The 19,823-nt window shown below is 42.5% G+C and overlaps 2 protein-coding genes across 3 annotated transcripts; one reads left to right on the top strand and one right to left on the bottom strand.

Moving 5' to 3' along the window:
* Window positions 1-865: 865 nt before the first annotated feature.
* Window positions 866-4,611, bottom strand: ecm1a (extracellular matrix protein 1a). 2 transcript variants are annotated; one of them, XM_035993184.1, is made up of 3 exons: window positions 4,446-4,611; window positions 4,082-4,335; window positions 866-2,348 (listed from the first exon to the last, which is right to left on the bottom strand). In XM_035993184.1, the coding sequence occupies exons 1-3, from the start codon at window positions 4,507-4,509 to the stop codon at window positions 2,145-2,147; spliced, it is 522 nt and encodes a 173-aa protein (XP_035849077.1). In that variant the 5' UTR covers window positions 4,510-4,611; the 3' UTR covers window positions 866-2,144. The 2 variants fall into 2 exon arrangements, with proteins under 2 accessions (XP_035849077.1, XP_031151955.1); XM_031296095.2 differs by having other exon boundaries at window positions 4,082-4,344.
* A 7,020-nt stretch (window positions 4,612-11,631) lies between these two features.
* Window positions 11,632-13,752, top strand: LOC116047512 (IgGFc-binding protein-like). The gene is made up of 3 exons (XM_031296361.2): window positions 11,632-12,252; window positions 12,361-12,929; window positions 13,565-13,752. Exons 2-3 carry the CDS (start codon window positions 12,566-12,568, stop codon window positions 13,738-13,740), a joined length of 540 nt encoding a protein of 179 aa, XP_031152221.1. The 5' UTR covers window positions 11,632-12,252; window positions 12,361-12,565; the 3' UTR covers window positions 13,741-13,752.
* Window positions 13,753-19,823: the final 6,071 nt, after the last annotated feature.

Consider the following 19,823-nt stretch of genomic DNA (forward strand, 5'->3'; position numbering starts at 1 on the left):
CAGCATTTCTAGTTGGTCACCTTCTTTATTTACTTTGGGGAGTTTAATTTATAACAAAGCATATTTTTGTAAGTTCATCATAGGCTGTGTATTTACAATCTTAAACTAGTAACATATTCCATGTTAAATAAATACAATGGAGTATGCCGCTGGGATATAGTTGTATGAAGTGTGGAAGTACTCAGGTAAAATACAACTAATCTCAAATTAGGAAAGAAGTAAATTTAGTTATATTTTTCACCACTGCAATGATCTTGATAATGTGCACATTTTAAACTCAAAGTCTTTCATTGTAAAAAATATTGTTTTTGACTGCCTGAAACAGAAAGTAACATTGCAACATTTTATAATATTTATTTTTATTATTACGATCACAAGTCTGTACAATACTGTATATAAAGACTGTTTTTAAGTATGACATTTGTATTTCTACAGTTTTTAAAGTGTTCCACTTTTATTTTGAAGCCAAACAGCAAATGTACCGGCCATTCTTTAGTTGTGGTCTGAAGCAAAGTTCACTTACAGTAACACCTCTATACATCCATGAGTAACACCTACAATTTAAAATATCTCTGTCAGACAGTGTTAAGATTTTTTTTATTTTTTTTTTATTCACATTGCTATTTAGGTTACGCAGCATACTTAAACTTTTGTTATTGATGATCACTGATCCGTTAATGTCACACACCCAATTATTACAGCCAGTAGCGACCTCTCATGGACACTTGTTTTATTGCACGTGTGAATTTTCTCTTACAAGACTTAAAGACTTGAATTAAACCTGTTTAAAAAAAAAATATATACATATATATTTAACTTTTATGTCTTTATTTAACCCTTAATTTCATACAGAATACAGTGTATGTCAGAAAATGTGAAATCCACTCAGGACACCATTTATTTGGGTTATAACAGCACAACTCATTTTACATAGGGTGAATAGTAGTCTATATTGACGATGTTTCATTTTAGGGATTGTTCAGGTACCACCGGAAATTCCACTGAATGTCACTCATTTCGGCCGGATGTCCGTCACCTTTTGCTTTTTTTGTGTTGACATTTTAAACTGTGGTTGATTTATGAGGACTATGGTTAAATGCTCCTCAGATCTCTTCAGGATAAATCAAGACAGCTAGCGAGACGATCTGTCTAATCTGAGTTTTCTGTTGCACGACTAAAACAACCTTTTAATGTACACATGTTCCAGCAAAAAAAGTTTATACCCGAGGCTATTTTGCAGAGGCACCGTTGCTCTGTCTGCCTAGCGCCGCCCAAGACGATTGTGAATGGTTTAAAGAAATGCCTATAAACCAGACCATGTTTTTCTCCCATCCTGGAATGCTGTGTGGACTAGCCAGACCCTCCACCACAGCGCTGTGGAGGAAGGTCTGGCAATGCGAGACTAGGTGAAAAGTGGTAAAGTGGGACACTAAATGTCTTAGCCCCACATATGATACTATTCTAAATAGCTTAAGAGCTCCACTATACTATACAGAAGAAAAAAGAAAGAAACATTAAACACAGGATGTGTGACTCTTCCTCAAACACACGCTGATCAAACACCACATTTTTCCTGATGCTACTGTCAAACTTGGACACCTTTATTGTTTAGTTTCACTATGGCCTTGGCAGGCTGAGCAGCACTGTCTTATCATACAGCTGTTATGTCTCCCGTCTTCCATGAAGGCACAAAGTTGAACAGCTACTCTGGGTTATGAGGTTATGTTGACCTGAAGGAGACCTGGGCTACCATTGTCTCAACTTACATAGCATGAGTTCGTAAGCTGGAAATTCCACCACAGACACCATTTATTTGGGTTATAACAGTGAACAATGACAGAGAAATGCAATTGAAAAAAAGTTTCCTGTTGTCATGGCACAGCATGGTTAAAATACAGATCTGTCAAAGTAATAACTGACTTCAGCTATTATTATCCTTACTCAGCATTAACACAACCAGCATGCCCTGTCCTCCTCTGTGACAAAAATCAGCAGGACTCAGCAATACTAGCTCAGCATTATCGTGTACATTTTTCTAATGCAGGTGATGAGCACATTTATCCAATCTACCTCCCCAAAGTTACACAAGATCATTATTTTATTACCTGTTTGGTTTTATACAGTATATATTTATTTTACCACCTTCAGCAAGCGGTTGGATTGAAGGTGAATTCTGGCTCCTCAGGGACTGGGGGTGCAGTGTAGCCTAGTGTTGGCTTGTAGTTTGGGTTTGGCAGCTCGCTGTTGAAGCATGTCCACCGCGCGTCTCCGCTGTTCTTACAGCACACATGTGGGTTGGTCATAGTGGCATACTCTTCCTTACAGAACTGGGACAGGGCTTGTTTCCACTGTAAGAAAAATATACTTTATGTCCAAAGTTGTGTCCCATCTCCCTGTAAAAAGTACTTTTCATCCTCACAAATTCTCATCATTCTTTATTCCTTAGTTGAATAATAACTATTTTGTATATGAGTGATGCAGAACACTACACTACTAACAATTATAAAGTACAGGAATTCATTTAAAACATTTATTGTCATTTGTCTTTTAATCTGCCAATCTACTGTTGCTGTATACACTGAGGTCTTTTTTCACCATGTATCTATCTTTATTAATATTCAGATAAAAAGGCCATATATTCAACTTGTTTTTGAATAATGACTTAAAGGTGCAGTAGGTAAGACTTATAAAACTAACTTTCTGTCATATTTGCTGAAACTGACCCTATGTTCCAGTAGAACTACATAAAGCAGTTAATAAAAAAAAAAATCCAGCTCCTCTGGCACCACCTCCATAACCTGACTCCGCCAGATGGATTGCTTCGCATTTGCTCGGCATATCCATCTGGGAACTTTCCGTTGGAGAACTTTTGGGAAGGGGCGAAAATAATGCTTAGCTGATTGGATAAACCATCTGTCTATCACTAACCTGACTCCGCCAGATAGCTCGCGAGATCAGGACGGTCTCATGAGGCTAATTTTCTTCACGACTAGCGGAGCCAGTTGATACATCAAAATCTTGCCGAAACCAGTTGGGAGAAGAGCAAAAACATCTTTTCCTCTGAGAAAAGCCTCCAGTGCCGTTTTTTGCTCTTCTTTCAATGAAGGAATACTTTATAATTCGGATAAAACTTGCGCGATAGCTACGTTCATCTCATCCGTGGAAGCCACCATGTTGCTTAGACTGAACAGTCGCTTCTCGTTGCGTCACACCTAAACCCGCTTCAAAACCAACGCTGATTGGTCGGTCGTTTGGCAAACGGCTCCAAATTTTCTCTATCTCAAGATGCCAGACTGATCTGCGAGTGGAAAACTGAAGCTCGCGAGATCAGGACGGTCTCACGAGGCTACCACCTCCAGCCTGTAGTGTGATTTGCAAAAATCCACAGCTCCCTGTTCATTTACACCAATCAGGGCCGGGGGGGTGTCTAACTGCATGTTAATTACTGCTCATGCACACCCATTTATTTTACCTTGTGGGGGGAGGGGTTTAGGAGACCGTTTGGCCTCTAGCAGAAAGGGGGGGAGGGACTGAGAAGTAGTTGATGTTCAAATTCTTTGGCTAATCCTACCTACAGCACCTTTAAACCAATCTTGTCATTTATTCTTAAATTTTATTATATTTATGTTAAAATGCTTTGTATATTTTCTAAACACATTTGTTATCTATATTACAATGAATCTTATCTTTGTGAATCTTCTGAAATATTAGTAATTACAGGAGGTAAATCACAAAGTATGTACATGAGAGAAATTATACATTTAACATATTACTTTATGTCAATGTCCCTACAGAAAGAACTAAATGCAAAAAGATCACAAAAAAGCATTTAAAACTACCAGTTATGTGTGTATTTGTGCTTGGTGTTGCAGTTAAAAACATTTGCAAATACATTTTTTCCAGCAGTATTTAATAGGTGGTTGGAATATTTTATGATATTGCAGTTGGAATATGCAGTATACTTCATAGTTTATCCAAAAACTAAAGTTGAACTGAAGTCTAAAACTTCCTCACCTGAATATGAACATGATCAATAAATAACAGTGTAATATAATTCTGGCATACATAAGCAGGGACTCACAGCTTGTTGGGCACAGCAGAGTATCTGGTCGCTCTGCTGTGCTACCAGTCCACTGCAGCACAAACTGTACCACGACTCCAGGCGGTTGATGGCCTTTCCACAGCGGCGGAAGTGACTGAACCCAGACCTCGGGAAGAAGCTGGATGGGTATCTGGGACGACCCTGACCTTGATAGCAGATGGCAGCGAGGTTTTGAGCAGTGGGACGAGCAGGTGGGAAAGGTACGTTAGGCTCAATGAGAGCTCTTAATCTTCCATAGGTCTCTGTGGATAGAAAACATAAAGCAACACAGAAGTTAACAACATTGTAATTTGAAGAGTACCTACATTAAGTATAAATGGTCATAGAATCTATAAGAAATTACCTCCCACATCTGCACCATGAAGAGTCAGCAGTGCAATTATCCAAAATCCTCTAATCAAAGTCATAGCTGGTTGTCTTGCAGGAGCTTGAGTTGCTGAAAGATACTTGTGACTGGATCTGCAGCCAGCTTACATGGGCAAGGGGAGTGAGTCTGTGGGCGTGAAATGCTTGGAGGGTTAGTGGGGGTGGAAAAGGTGGGGAGGATTAACATAATGTTGGGATCTGTCAAGATAAAACCAAAATTAGTTTGAACTTTGATATCTGCTGATGCACGCAGCACAACAAACAACTTGGTCTCAAAAGTCTGCATTTGTAGGGGAAATAAATAATCCACCTGTATGATGATACATGTTGTAATAGGCCTTTTTCTTTACTGGAAACAGTTTGACCAGGTTATCTCCAAGTGGAGAGTATCAGACAAGTCATTAAGCCAGTGCCGTACTTTCTTTGCTATTATAAGGCTTAAGGCAATACATAAGTCTTTGAGGCTTCCTGAATGTGTTCAGTGCCTCTGTTGTGCCAAGAATGATCAGCTTGGCGTCAGGATACAATGTCAGACCTACCACTTTGGAAAATATGCCGAAAATGTCCTCCAGTATTTGGTCAGCTTCGGACAGCAGGCCAAACTTTGTAACAAGGTGCCGTCTGCGGAATTACACTTATCACATTGTGATGAGGCCTCAGGAAAAATGCGGTGGAGTTTATTTTAATACAGTCTACACAGCACCTTCAATTTAATTAAGAATTGTCTGACATTTATGTAGGCCTATAAATCATCCCAGATGTCTCCAGATATCTCCTCACCCAGTTCTCTCTCCCATGCTTGTTTGATGGTTTCTGTGGAGGGAGAGTTCAGGGTTTTTTTTTTTATTTTTATATTTTTGAACATACAGAACAGATAAACACAATTGAACAAGAACAAAAACCCGCGAGAAAAAAAAGCGAGTGGGGGGGGGGGGAGCCAGCGTTGAGCTATCATTTTCTTGGTTGTGGTTGAGCCGGCTAGCCAAACTGTCTTCTGTCTCCCAAGCAGGTGTAATTTAGAGTCATCATTAGTAACAAAACAATCGGGTCAGTAGGAATTCAACATCCTATCATATCAAATATTATTGATGTTGTTTTAATCGAGAACTCATGCACCTGTTCACAGTCCCAGACCATGTGCAGGAAAGTTCCAGTTTGTTCAGGTTGACAGATCGTGCAATAGGGAGTGGGAATGACTTTATAGACGTATCTCTTCTGAGGAGTCCAGTATGTCCTATGACATATGTTGAAGTGGATGTGCTGGTAATTTTGGTTCTTGGAACAATGGAAAATGTTGTCCCAAACTGTCTCAGCTCTCGCTCCCATTTCCTTGCTATTGGGAGTTATCCTATGGATACTTGCATCAGTTTAGCATAGATCTTGGACACTAATCCTCTCACAGGAAAATCAACAAACCATTTAATAACTAGGTGCGGCTCAAGACTGTTTCCCCATGGCACTCCATAACATTTTAGGGCTCAGATGCATTTTAAGCACAGATACAAGAAGAAGGATGTCCTGGGGACCTCAAAACTAGCTCTTAGGTCTTCAAAACTCAACATACCTTTCTCATTGAATAGCTGGTTTACAGTATAAATGCCTCTGTCACTCCACTGCTTACAAGCAAAGGGTTTGTTACCAGACATTAAGTGTGTATTGTGCCAAATTGGGCTGTTCAGATGCCACTTGCTGGTGTAGCATAGTTGCTCCTCCACCTGTTTAAAGTTGTCAATGTGTTGGTGATAATAGGGCCATAGGCTAGCATAGACTTTTTTGGACACACACCTGTAAAAGGCAAGGTATTGCAGTCTTAGACTTCCAGTGAGGTTTTGCTCTATTTCTCTCCATGGGACTGTAGATGAGGGGTCCATCCACACTCTGAGGGCCCGTAGCTGAAAGGCTCTGTGATACACTTTAAGGTTGGGGAGGGCCAAGCCTCCCGTGTTTGAGGTACGTTGCACAGTAGAGTATTTTAGCCTAGGTTGTTTATTATTCCAAATATATTGCCGAATTAAGGTATCAAGTTTCTTCCAGAAATGTATCGGTGAGGGTAATGGGATCATTGTATTTAAGAAATTCAGACGAGGAGCTATGTTCATTTTAACAACAGCAATCCTGGAGCGTAATGATGCTGGCAGCGCACACCAATTGGCCAGATCCCTTTGAACACTATTAATATAGTTTCATAGTTGTCCTGGACAACTCGCTGTAGGGATGCGTGTATGGTGATTCCCAAATATGTAATTTTGCTTTGGGTTGGTATTGTAATACTAACGGTTGATGCCACATGCCTGTTGTTCAATAAAAGAAGGTTAGATTTATTCCAGTTAATTTTATAGCCGGAGATTGAGCCAAATTCGTTGAAAATCTTAAGAATTTTTTTAATAGAGTCCTTAAGATCAGCAATGTACAACAAAATATTGTCTGCAAATAATGATATTGAGTTGCTACTGGATTTAATCTGGATATTACAGATTTTATTTTGCCTTATTTGGCCCTTTGGCTTGGGCTAACGGTTCAAGAGAGATTGCAAATAGCATGGGGGAGAGCAGACATCCCTGTCGCGAGCCCCACTTAATGGGAAATGGCTAAGAGTGCAATCCATGAGAGTTCAGGCTTTGTAGTCTATCATTTAAGAAAGGAATCATCTTTTTAGTGAAGATAGGAAAAGGGGGAGAGAGGGGATGACACGCAGCAAAGGGCCGCAAGTCAGATTTGAACCCAGGCCGCTGTCGAGGACTCAGCATACCTGGGGCGCATATTCTACTGGGTGAGCTAGAGGTTGCGCCAAGCTATTGTCGTTTTAGTGCTGGAAATAGACTTCAGACAAAGATCTGCTTTAAACGGTTCTGAGGTGTTAAAGTTGGACAAGTGGTCTTTGATATAGTTTCTCAGTTGTCGGTATGGGTAAGATGTATGTTATGGGGAAATGAGGGATTGTTTAACAACAAAAAAGCAAAAAGCATAAAGTCTAAAACTGTAGAATCAGACAGAGAAAACAAATTAGAAGTCCAATTCCCATGTGCAATTAACACATTTCATGCAGAATTTTATAAATATGAATGTTAAATATCAACTAACGAACAAAAAAAAGTAAGTTTATCTTGTACTTGTTTGGCAAGTCAGTGATGCTTTGCTGACTGGATGAAGTGGGAAAGCAACATGGCACAGACAAGCAATTTATCACAACAATTCTGATGTCTTTTCCAAAACTCAACAGACGTTAGGTAAACTCCCTCAACCCCTGCTTTCAAAAACTGAGTGAGTGTGCTTTCTCTTATCAAGAGATGGTTCACACTCACCAAAAAATGCTCTCATCTCATGTCGTTATCTACAAACGGTGTTCCGACATGTGAGAGGAATGAAGGATGCACTCCCTAAAAAACAGTGAATCACTAACAGCTTTTCACTCCCTTAAATTCAAACAATTCTCACACGATTATTCCTGCTGTCTGCATTGTGCTGTTAAAGAAGTGCTAATTGATTGAATCACTACCTTTTTTCAGCTAATATTAAAACCATTTCTTATCCTTGTTTAATATTTAATATCAATTTATTTTTGAAAACATGAATACGTGTCCATCAGTATTTGATTGGTTTGTTTTGTGTTTCAGGTGATAGTTGGGGTGTGACTACATATATGACCATTCAACACCCTTAACGTGCACTGCTATCACAAATACAATCTGCATCTGTTAAATATTGACTCATTTACTCACTCATATACTGTATAAGTGTTGCTCTACTGTGCATTTAACATGTTCTTTGTTTTGTTATTTGGTATCCAATGTCCTTGGACAATATAGATTCTTCCCCCCCCCCCTCATATTTCTAATGCATCTTTCAGACTAGATTGGATTTTACTCTTACCTGTACATTTTTAATATGTGGATGTAAAAATCCCACACAGTGCCTATTAATATAAAAAAAAAGCCTTGAGTTCACATTTATCCACTATCATCCACTTATATAAACATGTATGTTTCATTTAAGTCAAACTTTTGAATAGTCTTTAGAGGAAGCTAAGCACGGCATTACACATTCTCCTACATTTAATTAAGCACCACAGTCAGTTGAGTCGCTAATATGTGTTTTCCATCCGTTCTCAGGCCTCTTAAGGCTGATTTATAATTCTGCATAAAATCTACGCCGTTGCTATACACGTAGGTACGTGAAGACACAAACCCACGCCGGACCCTACGCCGTAGCCTAACGTCCACCTCTCGAAAAATGTAACTACACGTCGCAGCGACGCACGTCACTCGGCCGTGGCTTGGTAGCGTTGCATTCCCCCCCCCCCGACTCATTTCCTGGTTCTCCTTCTCCATAAACAACATGAAATCAAGGAGAGGTGTCGGTACACGATCCGTTCTGCCTGCACGATCCGTTCTGCACATGCGCAAGATAATACTGTTTTACGTATCCATACGACCTGCACGATCTGTTCCACGCTAGCCTGTGGCTAGCCTCCACCGGGAAGCTAACGTTAGTTTAGCTAACAGCTAATTCGGCTAACCGCTAGCTGACAGCTAGATTCAGTCTAAAATAACGTTAACTCAAACGTAATGGGAAAAGCAGGCTACAGCTAAATTAAGACTTCACAGTAATAACAATAAAGACAAGTATTGAGTGATTGTATTTTAAATGAGCACAAGTAAAGTAGAACTGACGTAACAGCTGTTATATATGTTAGGTGTTTGTTATATATGTCAACGTTTATTTTCAAGTTTTATTTTGAGGGTCTTTTAAAGTTATTACATGCTGTCTCAGCTAGCAGTTAGCCAAATTAGCTGTTAGCTAAACTAACGTTAGCTTGGCTGTCGACCGGAAGCGTGGAACAGATCGTGCAGTGTCGTAAATCCTCGTACAACCGCGCATGCGCGAACATTTTGCGCATGTGCAGAACGGATCGTGCAGGCAGAACGGATCGTGTACCGACAAGAGGGTTAACTTTTGATGCTACAGATTTTCCACTGAACCAGGAAATGACTTAGGGGAAATGCAACGCTACCAAGCCACGGCCAAGCGACGTGCGACGTGCGCCGCTGCGACGTTCGCCGCTGCGACGTGTAGTCAGGCTACAGGCTACAGCGTAGGGTCTGGCATAGACGCAGAGGGGTCTGCGGGGGTACGCCATCGATTCGACGCAGAAGCATAAAACAGCCTTTAGGCTCAGAAACTCTTTTAACAAGCTTTAAACACGATCCTGACAAGTTGATTAATGATAAGTGCCATGTGATTAATTGGTTGGTGATTTGGCGTCCGTGGGGCTATGTCAGATTCCAAGGGAAATATTATAGGAGAGGAAGCAAGATGACCCTAAAGCTAGAGGCATTTGAGACTGTGCAGGTTCAGAGTCAGGATAACCTGAGAGGTACTAATGTAGTCTCACGCTTTCCTGTTGCCGTCTCCTCGGGACATAGCTGTGTCCAGAAGTACACCAACTGCAACCACGTCTATGAACAACTTCTTCCTGTAAACAGCTGGGGGAAAGAATTCATCATTGCCCCCCTGCCTTATCATAACATTTTTTTCCTCTTCATATGACAGTGTTTTTGTCCAAGCATCCCAGCACACCAAAATAACCGTAAATGTTAATGGAAAGGTCCAGAGTTACTCTATGTTTGCAGGACAAACTCTCAAGCTCTACTCTCAGTGGCCACATGCTATGTATTTGACATCTGACAAGGGTATCCAGGTCCTTTTTGAATTCAATGGGGGCCCTGATGATGAACTACAGTATTTTGATCCCTTCCTGATGACTATACTGCCCGCAAGTCAGTTCAGCACTTCCTACTCTCTGGAGGGACAGGGTGATTTCTACAACAATATCATAGTTGTGGCTTAGAACAAAGACTTGGATGGCATCAAAATTGACCCCAAACCCCAGAGACGGATTTCTCCTGGGCTGAGATGTACTATAGCACTGGGGCAAACTTCTATCAGATATCTCACCCTGACTCTCCATTTGGAGTCTACAGTTTTGGTGTTGCTTATTCTAATGGTTATGGATCCCCTGCATCTGCTGACCCAGCAGGTAGGTTAAATAATCACAATATAATCACACAATATAATGCAATCAAGTGTATAGCACAGAATAGGATAGTACGTTCACTACATTAAAGGACGGCATAGCATATAATCGAGCACAACACAACGTGTAGTACAGCATAACATATACAGTTCAGCATAACATAGTCATAGTTTAGCATAGCATTACATAATATAGTATATTGTAACATCACATAGCATAGCATGGCATTGTGCGCTATAGCCTAGCATAGTTAAAGGTGTAATTGATAACATTGATGATTATACTATTGGCTCACAAACCTTGTTAGAAGCTGGAACCAAACATCAGACATCTTAAGGAGATAAACAAAACATTAATTTTGGACCTGCCAACATTTTTAAAATAATTGATTTACAATCATAATTTTAACTTTCTAAAAGCTCTGTGGATGTATTCTTTTTTTTTCTCCATTATTTGTCTATGTAAAAATGTTATTAATTGCACCTTTAAGTTTATTGTAAAACAGCGTAATATTGCATAATAATAAAACTACGTAGTATAGCATAGCTTAGCATGGACTGGCATAGAATAATATAACATAATAGTATAGTACAGTAAAATGTACATGTAAATGGTTAATTTGTCCTCTCTTCTTCTTACATTGTGTCAGAGAAACATAATTGCAGCACAATTAAATGTTCAGAAGATGAAGAGTGCCAGATGAAAGGAAACTCCCCAACATGTGTCAAAAAATCACCAGCCATCAAAGCAGGTACCTGCTGGGCCATGGGTGATCCTCACTATCGCACATTTGACGGAAACTACTACAACTTCATGGGCAGCTGCACCTACACAATGGTCAGGAACTGCCATATGGATGAAGGTCACCCAGCTTTTGAGGTTGATGCTCAGAATGACCAACAGGCTGGTTCAAAAGTTACATTTGTCGGCAAGGTGATCATTAAGGTGTACGGGTACACTATGACCATTGTGCGATCAGAGTTTGGCCTTGTCAGGGTAAGTAAGGTCTTTTAACAAACTGGACTTTTTATGTTACTCAAGGAGACTGTGAAGAAATGTTATTCATTCACTTAATTCAAAAATATCTCTGAATATGTTTTAGATGAACTACACATTATGGAATCATGCAACATGTGACACTGGGTTACCTCCCCCTGGCTGCAAGAAGCCCTGCCAGGAAGGATGGGTGTGCAATGACGGCTTCCTACTCAGTGAACACAAGTATGTACCTGTTGAGCAGTGTGGTTGCATGCACAAAGGCAAATATTATAGGAAGGGGCAGAGTTTTCTGTCATCCGACTGTCAGCAAAAATGCACCTGCAATGGCAAGGTAAGCTTTATATACAGTAGCAATTCACTTCTGACCAGGTTTTACTCTACCTGTTCTAAACATATCACTGTTACCTTATATGCATTGTGAGACACACTCTTGTGGGCCATATGAGACGTGTGCCCTGATCAAGAATGTTCGATCATGTCATCCAACGGGAAATGGAACCTGCACAATAGCAGGTGATCCACATTACACAACCTTTGACAACCATACTATGACTTCCAAGGCACCTGCACCTACACTGCAGCTGAATCGTGTCATCTGGAGGGTTCACGGCTCAGAGACTTCTCTGTGGTAGTGGAGAATGAGAAGTGGACACAGACAGACCAGCCAAATGTGTCTGTAGCCAAGCTTGTTGCTGTGGAGGTGTACGGCACAACCCTGGTCCTCCAAATGAATCAACTTAAAACGATCATAGTTAGTGACGTTGTTTAGAGACTGTTGATTTTTCATCTATTCATTCATTTTTACCTGGATTTTCATTGATAATAAAAATGAGCTGATCTTTTTCTTTCTGTTCTACAGGTAAATGGCACCTTGACAACCATTCCTCTTAACCTCAATGAGGGACAAGTGGAAGTCTTCCAAGATGGCTTTAACTATGCTATCATAATTGACTTTGGCCTGAAGGTGACTTATGATATGATCTACAAAGTTACTGTCACTATTCCTGGAAACTACAAGGGCAAAACTTGTGGCCTGTGTGGCAATTTTAAAGACACTGAGATAGATGAGTTTGAGCTACCTGATGGAAATATTACCAAGGACATCCAGACTCTTGGAGCAGCCTGGAAAATGGCCGTGCCGGGGGGTGGTCTGTGAAGACGGCTGCAGTGGCGACCAGTGCCCCAAATGTAACAGCACACTAAAGAAAATCTTTGAGGAAGATTGTAGGAGTCTCACAAATTCTACTGGTACCTTTGCTGCCTGCCACAACCAACTAAATCCTGAGTCTTACTACAGAGATTGTGTCTATGATGTCTGCATGTCTCAGGGAAAACGTAACATACTCTGCAACAGCATCTCAGCGTACTTGACTGACTGTCAGACCACCAGAGTAAAGATCGACAACTGGAGGACGCCTGATTTCTGCCGTAAGTACTATTGTCTGTGTGATGAATGATGTTCCTTTACTCAGCTTAACTCAGATGCTAAATGTTATTATCTTTATTTCTTCATCCAGCACTTTTCTATCTCATAATATTGTTGTAATGTTGCAAAACCATTAAAGGTACTCTGTAGAGTTTTTGACTGCCAGTAGCACTATAGAGCCCTGTCTTTACAAGTGGGTGTCTGTTTTGTTTGTATGTGGTCTGACGCTATTTTGCTGATTGACAGTTGGTGGCGGTAATATGCCATGAAATATAAAAACATGTTTTACAATAAAACAAAGGCAAATAAGAAGAAGACTGCTAGAAAACTGCTTGTAAACAATGTGCGATTTAAAACAATAAAACCGTCTTCGCAAAAATTCAGTGAGGAAGGAAATGTATTGAACATGTTTGTTAGAGGTTAAGGGTACACACAATGGGTTTTGGTGAGAAAAACTAAATGTAAAATGTTTGTAATTTAAAAAAAACTCCACCTTTAACAACCCACATATTTGTCCGTAACTATGCCACTTTTTTATACAGATACAGATTTTGTCTAGATGTATATCTTCACAGTCCAGGAATTTAGTATTATGCCATTGTTGCATTAGGTCATCTGAATATGCTTTCTTTTGTAGCTATTAAGTGTTCTGAAAACAGTCACTACGAGATCTGCTCTGAAACCTGTCGCTCTCCGTGTCCTGGTCTCACCGACACCATCAGCTGCCCCACCACGTGTGCTGAGGGCTGCGCCTGTAATGAAGGCTACTACTTCAATGGGACTGGCTGTGTTGCCCTGGAGGATTGTGGTTGATGCTACAATGGTTGTACCTATAAGGTGAGGTAGCCGCCAGTCTGCTGTCAAGTTTTCAAAGCATTCTGTGTGTTTTTAGATTGAATACCTGCTTTCCAGGCAGCCGTTGGTCTGCACTCATTTCAGAAACTTAAAGTTTAAAATAGGCAAGCCATCACATTTAGCCCTCTTAATCATTTTCTATCAAAGTTACATTCTATGTTAATGCATTTGACAGAAAGGTCTTGCAAATCATTTTTTATATTATAAAAAAAATAAAATATTATATTTTTTATTATATTTTTATTAATCTTTAATAACTCTTGCACATCGCTTAAACATGCATTGCAATTTATTTCTGGCCACTTGGGGGCACCAAAACAAGCTGTATACGCAACATTGACATGATATCAAAGTTGCTATGGCGAAACTTGTAAGCAAACAGTTTCCTTTTTCAGCATTCATTTGAAGAATGTTTCTGGCCACCTAGCGAATATATGTCCAACTTTCATTTCCCCAAAACTCTGGGAATATGAGGTCTGGTGGAAATAACGGTGTTCAAATTCAGTGTGGTAGAGTAGATCTCAAGCTAGTGTCAAGTCTTTCTACATTATAGCATTTGGAATGGAAGTTCAAATGAATAAATGGAAACCAACGGCTTCAACTACTACCTGAAGATCTGCCAAAAAACATGGTATGCTGGAAATGTACAGTTCATTGGTATATTATGGTTTAATGGGGGGTGTATGTGCTGGACTACTTCTTGGTGAGGAGCAGAGACCAGTCATAGCTCCCAGCCAAAAAATAGTCCAGCACACTTCAGTTTTTGTACGGATTAAAGAAACAAGATATAATGTTTTTTAGTTATAAAGTAGTGAGCTTTAGAGATGCTGGTAGGCAGATTTTTACCTTTGGTCAGAGCCAGACTAGCTGTTTGCACTTGTTTCCAGTCCATCTCAGAACTACCACATCTGAATCTCATGCTGTTTACAGGTCAATGGTAAAAAGGTGACTCTTCCCAGCTGAGTCAAAGTACAAATTTAGCAAGGCAGTGAAGGAGGCTAAACATCGGTACTCTGAGAAGCTCCAACGCCAGTTCTCAGCTAATGACTCTGCGACTGTCTGGAAAGGACTTAGTCAGATCACCAACTTCAAGCCTAAAACCCCCCACTCCTTCAATGACCGACACCTAGCCAATGACCTGAACGAGTTCTACTGTCGATTTGAAAGACAAAAGGACAGTCCTGACACCATCCCCCACGACACCTCCCTACAGCTACAGCCACTGTGCATCACCTCCACCTCGCCCACCTCAGCAGGGTCCTGGGCCCCCCCACCAATGCCCTCCTTAAAGGTCCCCTCCACCTCCACCCCCCCTCCCACCTCAGTGACGACTCTCTCCATTCACGAGAGGGACGTCAACAGACTGTTCAGGAGACAGAATCCCAGGAAAGCTGCTGGACCGGATGCTGTCTCCCCATCCAGCTTGAAGCACTGCGCTGACCAGCTGTCTCCAGTGTTCACAGTCATTTTTAACACCTCACTGGAGACATGTCACGTGCCAGCCTGCTTCAAGACCTCAACCATAATCCCTGTCCCCAAGAAGCCAAGGACCACAGGACTTAATGACTTCAGACCCGTCGCCCTGACCTCTGTGGTTATGAAGTCCTTTGAGCGCCTTGTGCTTTCACACCTCAAAGACCTCACCGACCCCCTCCTGGACCCCCTGCAGTTTGCCTACAGAGCCAATAGGTCTGTAGACGATGCAGTCAACCTGGCCCTCCACTACATCCTCCGGCACCTGGACTCCGCAGGAACCTACGCCAGGATCCTGTTTGTGGACTTCAGCTCTGCCTTCAATACCATCATCCCGGCTCTGCTTCAGCAGAAACTCTCCCAGGTGTGCCTGACTCCACCTGCAGGTGGATCACTGACTTCCTGTCTGACAGGAAGCAGCATGTGAAGCTGGGGAAACACGTCTCCGACTCACAGACCATCAGCACCGGATCCCCCCAGGGCTGCGTTCTTTCTCCTCTGCTCTTCTCCCTGTACACCAACAGCTGCACCTCCAGTCACCAGTCCGTCAAGCTTCTAAAGTTTGCGGACGACACCTCCCTCATCGGACTCATCTCTGATGGAGACGAGTCCGCCTACAGGTGGGAGGCTGACCACCTGGTGACCTGGTGCAAGCAAAACAATCTAGAGCTCAACGCTCTAAAGACAGTGGAGATGGTTGTGGACTTCAGAAAGAACCCAGCCTCACCTGCCCCCATCACCCTCTGTGGCTCCACAATTGACACTGTGGAGTCTTTCCGCTTCCTGGGAACTACCATCTCCCAGGACCTCAAGTGGGAGCTGAACATCAGCTCCCTCGTCAAGAAAGCACAACAGAGGATGTACTTCCTGCGGCAGCTGAAGAAATTCAACCTGCCAAAGACAATGATGGTGCACTTTTACACAGCCATCATTGAGTTCATCCTCACATCCTCCATCACCATCTGGTACGCTGCTGCCACTGCCAAGGACAAGGGCAGGCTGCAGCGTGTCATTCGGTCAGCTGAGAAGGTGATTGGCTGCAATCTGCCGCCGCTCCAGGACCTATACGCCACCAGGACTCTGAAGCGTGCTGGAAAGATTGTGGCTGACCCCTCCCACCCCGGACACAAGCTCTTTGAGCCACTCCCCTCTGGCAGGAGGATGAGGTCCATTAGGACCAAAACCTCACGTCACATAAACAGTTTTTTCCCCTCCACCACTAGCCTTCTAAACAAGGCTCGGAATCCATCCTGACTCTCTCCACACCCCACCTCTGGCTCCTCATGCCACTGTACCTACTCTGCTGTAGCGTCCCTTTTCACTACTGTTTAACTTATTTTACTATTTATTTAAATTTATTTTATCGTTATTAATACGTACTGTGTGTATATGTTTATACTTATATTGTTTATATCTTTTTATCCTTCTTATATTTGTATGTGTGACATGCTCCAACAACACCATGACAAATTCCTCGTATGTGCAACGTACTTGGCAATAAAGCCCTTTCTGATTCTGATTCTGATTCTACCTGGAAATAATATCTTTGTGAGACGCAGTGAGAAAACCACAATTATCGAGCAGACGTCACACTTCCAGCTGTCGTACAGCAACACCCAGGAGCTCATTGTAACTGTGAGTGACAGCATGGCAGACAAGTTGTGCGGAGCATGTGACAAATTCCTGCCCTTCAGAGACACCATGGGCTTCTCGCAGGAAATGATGCAGCAGTACATGGCCTCATTTTCCGCACAGGACTTCCCTACCTGGTGAGTGGGATACAGGCTGGAGAATATGACAAATAAAGTTGAAATGAGGTTTATCTGTGTGACAGTGGACTCATTTCCTGAGATTATGTTTGGGTTATCAGTAAATACCTAACATTACAATCCATGTAGGAAAGAAATAATAATAAATAGTTTCTGAATACCGTTACAATATGAGGTCTGGTGGATCCACACATTAAAGAATACATGTGAAAATATATTTTTTGTCTTTTTGCAGTGAGTTGTGAAAGAAAGATCATCTTCTCAACATCCAGATCAACGCAACAATATCATCATCTGCAGAAAATTCAACAATAAAGCAGCTCTGAAAGCTTTATTTAACAGTTCTTAAACTTCATATTCAACAGTGAATCAAATTTTGCTTCTTTGTTTATTTCTAGAAGAGTAAGGGCTTCAGAAAGTTTGCATGTGAAAGCATAAAATAAACTGAATTAATCAAACAACAAAAGTAGATAAAGATAAAGAAAGTTGCATTAATTATTAGTGTAACTAGAATGTGTTATGGTTCTTCTTAGAAACCCAATGTTTTGAATATTTCAGGACAAATTAAAACAAAGTTGGTACTTTTGTCACCCTCAACATCTTGAGGTTCAATTATCCCAAATATATTTCAACTTTATTTATTTTTCAAAGTAAAGATACAACTGTTTTTCACAATTCTTGACATTTGGCACAGAGTTAATCAGTAGGCCTACTTGCAAACTAAATACATTCATAATCTCATCTCAGGTAATATTACTCTTCGTATTTGTAGAGTTGTGCTGTCATATACTCTATTATGTAGACTTTAAGCCTTTGAATATATTGAGTTAGGTTTGGTGAGAGTACTTTCATCCAGTTTGTGGTTATCATTTCCTACCAACCATTAAATGTATGCATTAGACATATCTTTGGTCTCTGTCATTTACATCTTTAGGAACTAACTCAGAGTATAGAATAATATTATATATATATATATATATATATATATATATATATATATGTGGCAAACCCGGCCTGGTGGCCGGGTTTGCCACGGAGCCCGGCCGGGCACAGCCCGAAAAAGCTACGTGGCACCTCTCTCTCCAACCCATGGGCCCACCACCTGTGGGAGGAACCGCTGGGGTCGGGTGCGCTGCCACATGGGTGGCAGTGAAGGTCAGGGGCCTCGACGGACCAGACCCGGGCAGCAGACGCTGGCTCTGGGGACGTGGAACGTCACCTCTCTGTGGGGGAAGGAACCGGAACTTGTGCGGGAGGTGGAGCGCTACCAGTTGGATCTGGTGGGGCTTACCTCTACGCACAGTCTCGGTTCTGGAACCATACTCCTGGATAGGGGTTGGACTCTTTTCTTCTCCGGAGTTGCCCAGGGTGTGAGGCGCCGGGCGGGTGTGGGGATACTCACAAGCCCCCGGCTGAGCGCCGCTACGTTGGAGTTTACCCCGGTGGACGAGAGGGTCGCCTCCCTACGCCTGCGGGTTGTGGGGGGGAAAACTCTGACTGTTGTTTGTGCGTATGCACCAAACAAGAGCTCGGAGTATTCGGCCTTCTTGGAGACCTTGAGTGGAGTCCTGTATGGGGCTCCAGTAGGGGACTCCATAGTTCTGCTGGGGGACTTCAACGCGCACGTGGGCAATGATGGAGACACATGGAGAGGCGTGATTGGGAGGAACGGCCTCCCTGATCTAAACCAGAGTGGTTGTTTGTTGTTGGACTTCTGTGCTAGTCATGGATTGTCTATAACGAACACCATGTTCGAACATAGGGATGCTCATAAGTGTACTTGGTACCAGAGCACCCTAGGCCAAAGGTCAATGATCGATTTTATAATCGTTTCATCTGATCTGAGGCCGTATGTTTTGGACACTCGGGTGAAGAGAGGGGCAGAGCTGTCAACTGATCACCATCTGGTGGTGAGTTGGGTCAGAGGGTGGGGGAAGACTCTGGACAGACCTGGTAAACCCAAACGGGTAGTGCGGGTGAACTGGGAACGTCTGGAGGAGGCCCCTGTCCGACAGACTTTCAACTCACACCTCCGGCGGAGCTTTTCGTGCATCCCTGTGGAGGCTGGGGGCATTGAACCCGAGTGGACAATGTTCAAAGTTTCCATTGCTGAAGCTGCGGCGGGGAGCTGTGGTCTTAGGGTCTTAGGTGCCTCAAGGGGCGGCAACCCACGAACACCGTGGTGGACACCGGTGGTCAGGGAAGCCGTCCGACTGAAGAAGGAGTCTTTCTGGGATATGTTATCCCAGGGGACTCCGGAGGCAGTTGCAAGGTACCGAAGGGCCCGAAGGGCTGCAGCCTCTGCCGTGAAAGAGGCAAAGCAGCGGGTGTGGGAGAAGTTCGGAGAAGACATGGAGAAGGACTTTCGGTCGGCACCAAGGTGCTTCTGGAAAACTGTTCGCCACCTCAGGAGGGGGAAGCGGGGAACCATCCAAGCTGTGTACAGTAAGGATGGGACGCTGCTGACCTCAACTGAGGAGGTAATAGGGCGGTGGAAGGAGCACTTTGAGGAACTCCTAAATCCGACTAATACGCCCTCTATGGTAGAGGCAGAGCTGGAGGATGATGGGGGATTGTCGTCAATTTCCCTGGTGGAAGTTGCTGAGGTAGTTAAACAACTCCACAGTGGCAAAGCCCCAGGGATTGATGAGATCCGTCCAGAAATGCTTAAAGCTCTGGGTGTGGAGGGGTTGTCTTGGTTGACACGCCTCTTCAACATTGCGTGGAAGTCGGGGACGGTGCCTAAGGAGTGGCAGACCGGGGTGGTGGTTCCCCTTTTCAAAAAGGGGGACCAGAGGG

Source organism: Sander lucioperca, chromosome 16 (genome assembly GCF_008315115.2).
Source record: "Sander lucioperca isolate FBNREF2018 chromosome 16, SLUC_FBN_1.2, whole genome shotgun sequence".
NCBI lineage: Eukaryota > Metazoa > Chordata > Actinopteri > Perciformes > Percidae > Sander > Sander lucioperca.